The following is a 4,134-nucleotide window of genomic DNA, read 5'->3' as shown; positions in this document are numbered from 1 at the left end:
AGGGAATGCATTTCTCCAAGTAATTGTTACATCCTTTATGTGCCTCAAAGGATTGTGGATCCCCATGTTGAAAGATCCATTTTTGAAACAACAGCAAGAAAACACTAGAACATGTCAAAAGAGTGAAATGAACCTGTATATCTTTCTCTAATTTATGGGGCAAGACCAAGCCGGCATAGCCCAATGGCTAATGACATTTCAGCCAAGAGGAATGGCTGTTTATTATGTTTGTTGATGTCAGTTTTGTTACAAAGGGGGATAACTAACCACTTTGTGTGTGAAAAGATGGCCATGGAGACAGAAGACCCCAACCAGACTGTGGTGAGCCACTTCTGTCTGGAAGGTCTGATATACACAGCTGAGCATCCTACCCTCTTCTTCCTCCTCTTCCTCCTCATCTACAGCATTACCTTGACCGGGAACCTCCTCATTCTCATAACTGTGGGCTCTGACCCTCACCTCTGCTCCCCTATGTACCACTTCCTGGGGCACCTCTCCTTCCTGGATGCCTGTTTGTCTACAGTGACCGTGCCCAAGATCATGGCAGGCCTCCTGACTGTGGATGGGAAGGTGATTTCCTTTGAGGGCTATGCTGTACAACTTTACTGCTTCCATTTCCTGGCCAGCACCGAGTGCTTCCTACACACGGTCATGGCCTATGACCGCTACCTAGCTATCTGTCAACCCCTACACTACCAGTGGCCATCAACAGACGGATGTGTGCAGGACTGGCTGGACTCACGTGGGCCGTAGGTGCTGTGCGCTCTGCCATCCACACCTCCCTCACCTTCCGCCTGCTCTACTGTGGTCCTCACCACATTGCCTACTTCTTCTGTGACATCCCCCCGGTGCTCAGGCTGGCCTGCGCAGACGCCACCATTAATGAGCTTGTCATGTTGGCCAACACTGGCTTTGTGGTTGCAGGTTGCCTGATCCTCATCGTTGTATCCTACGTCTTTATCGTGGCGGCGGTGCTGCGGTTCCGCACGGCCCAGGGCGGCGCCGTGCCTTCTCCACCTGCACCTCCCACCTCACAGGGGGGCTCCTGTACTATGAGCCACCTCTCTGCATCTACCTGCAGCCTCACTCCGGGGAGGCAGGAGCTGGGGCCCCTGCTGTCTTCTACACAGTCGTCACTCCCATGCTCAACCCTTTCATTTACACTCTGCGGAACAAGGAGGTCAAGCGGGCTCTGCAAAGACTTCTAGGACGAGGCTCGCGAGATCCTCCAGCAGGCAGCCCACCCTCCTGACCTGTGCTGGGACTCTTTATTTGCCTGCCAAGAAAACAACTATTCCCATAGCAAGATGGGAAGGGAAAATCATTCAAGTGGGAATCAGTGCGACTGAGTTTCAGCTCAGCCACGAACTTTCCCCCCCTCCCTTTGGCCAAGTGACATTTCTCAATGTCTCAGTCACAAACTCTCCATCTATAAAATGGAAGGACAGTGTAGGGGTTGTCTAAGAGTATCTTCAAGATCTAAGTTCCATGGCTCAGAGGTATGTGAAATGCTGTTCATATCTTCACTTGTTTTAATAAATGATTCTTTATTTCATATGCAATAATTTGATTAAATAAATATCAGTATTAAAGAATACTGATAACAAAATGTAATGAACAAATAATAAATGAGACTTTACCTATGTATCACCTAGCTTGAGAGAACAAACCACATTTTTAAGATGGTAAAATACAACTACACAGAGAAAAGTGACTTGCTCAAGGTCACTTAGAAAGTGTCATTATCTTTACTTTCCCATTCAAGATGGTACATAACGAAGTAGTTGAAATAACATGGATTTTGAAGTTAGAGCTACCAGTATTCTAATCCTGATCCCACCAGTCAGTTAGACGTAGAATCTTGGGCAAATGTTATAGTACTTGGTGTCTCAATGTCCTCTATTAATAGTAAGGTTAAAAATAACTACTTTGTAGGATTTTATGAGGACTAAATGATATAATTATGTTAAGTGCCTAGTGCAAAATAAATGTTCCCTTTTTTTTTACCAAGTCTGCTAAGCATGTCAAAGAGAGTTTATTATATAAGCTAAGGTTCAAAGTATCTCTGAAGAATTGGCAGGGTTTTGATATCTTCATTGAACATGGAGGAAGCATCACACAAAATATATATATTTCTAGACTCCAAGGTAACAAATCGTAACTCAAGGCTTTAGTTAGAGCAGCTTGCCATATAAGTGGGTGGAGCAGTGTTGTGTTCAAAACAGTCTGTGAATGACCCAGAAGTACTCTATGGACTGAAAAAGGGCCTTGAATGTCAGACTAAAGAGTTTCTATGATGTAATGTATGGTGATTAACATAACAATAAAAAATTTAAAAAAATAGTTTGGATTATGCACCAGGCATTCTGCTGCTTTATTTCTCCTGTTCTTCTATAGGAAAAAGAAGCAGCCACATTCATAAATGCTAAAACATGGGATAAGTAAGAAGAGAGAGGAAAAGAGACAAATGGTTGAATGACCAGTTAATTGACCATTATAACATCCTAGACATGAGAGAAACAGTGTCTAACTTGGGTGATGTCATTGGAGATGGAGAGGCATTTTACAGAATTATGTTAGAGGTATTGTAAAGGGAACAAATCGAAAGAGTGTTAGCATTGGAATAGTGACCATAATCATTTTGAGCACACATATGTACAAGGTACTGTGCCTGTTACTTTATATTATTCCTCCTTAGAACTATATTTTAAGACAATGTTATTAATCACATTATACAGACAAGGAAACAGACTGAAGGAGGTGACATAATTTTTCCAAGGTCATGCAACCAGTAATAGTTGAAGCCAGGATTTCAACTCACATCTGTATTGCTTCAGAGACCCCACATTTCAATTATACCAGAATACCTTAGAGAGAACTGAATCTAGCCTTCACTGTTTATGAACTCCCAATTACATTAGAGGTCTCAACATCATGCTAGACCTTGAACCAAAGGCACTCCTCTTTGAGATAAGGATTCCCTGATCTTTATTTTTATTTTTTTTTTAAGATTTTTTATTTATTTATCTGAGAGAGAGAATGGGAGACAGAGAGCACGAGAGGGGGAGGATCAGAGGGAGAAGCAGACTCCCCACCGAGCAGGGAGTCCGACGCGGAACTCGATCCCGGTACTCCAGGATCATGACCTGAGCCGAAGGCAGTTGCTTAACCAACTGAGCCACCCAGGCGCCCCAGGATTCCCTGATCTTTAAATAGTACCTCATCCTCCATAAAAGCAGGATCTGAACTGGCATTTCCGGAAGGGAAAAAATACATCAAAAAAAGGAAGAAATGCATTGAAGATGCAGCACTCAGCCAAAATTCAGAGCTAATCTCCTTTGTTCTAGTATCTCAGAGTTACTGATATATCTGTAGGAAGGCCAGAAGGAACCCAGAGAAGTTCATTATTCCCATAGAGTAGGTTTTAAGAATATAAGGAGAGCCGGGCACCTGGGTGGCTCAGTTGGTTAAGTGACTGCCTTTGGCTCAGGTCATGATCCTGGAGTCCCAGGATCAAGTCCCGCGTCGGGCTCCCTGCTCGGTGGGGAGTCTGCTTCTCCCTCTGACCCTTACCCCTCTCATGCTCTCTCTCACTCTCTCTCTCTGAAATAAATAAATAAAATCTTAAAAAAAAAAAAAAAGAATATAGGGAGAGCCAAACATAGAATGGGAGGCAGAGCTAAGACAAGGTATGGTCCTATCCTAAAGCATTCCTCTATCTCGTCAAATGGCTGCTTTGTTGAAATAATAGGATACATCACAGAAGAAGACTGTGCCTATAGCATTCCAGTCCCTTCTTCTCAACTTTGGCCCTAACCCTTCTATACCTGTCTACCCAGTGAGAATCCTTCGCTCTCTCAAACTCTGCTCCTCCATTTCATATCTGACCCGGTCAGCATGGATTCTTCATCACACTGATTTATTATAGCTTCAACAATGGCACTAAAGCTATCCTGTCTTACATAGTTATTGAATGTGTCATGTGCATAACTGGCTTATAAGAACTTTAAGAGCACAGACCCCTTATACCTAGTATATGTCCCAACCAAAGGTTAACTCTATAAAATATTTGTTCAACTCAATATTCAAGATCTGAAAATCAAACAAGAAACTATCCATTCTTCACAATAAAGG

The 4,134-nt window shown here is 43.1% G+C and overlaps 1 protein-coding gene across 1 annotated transcript; it reads left to right on the top strand.

Moving 5' to 3' along the window:
* The first annotated feature begins 264 nt into the window (after positions 1–264).
* On the top strand, positions 265–1,252 carry LOC116646836 (olfactory receptor 10S1). Its single transcript, XM_032427754.1, is given in 3 exon segments — positions 265–691; positions 694–990; positions 993–1,252. Coding segments are annotated over 3 exon segments (963 nt in total). The 5' UTR covers positions 265–285.
* The last annotated feature ends 2,882 nt before the right edge of the window (positions 1,253–4,134 follow it).

This window comes from Phoca vitulina, unplaced genomic scaffold, assembly GCF_004348235.1.
Source record: "Phoca vitulina isolate PV1807 unplaced genomic scaffold, GSC_HSeal_1.0 scaffold38, whole genome shotgun sequence".
NCBI lineage: Eukaryota > Metazoa > Chordata > Mammalia > Carnivora > Phocidae > Phoca > Phoca vitulina.
The sequence above is the reverse complement of the archived record's forward strand: the minus strand, read 5'-3'. Positions and strand labels throughout refer to the sequence as shown.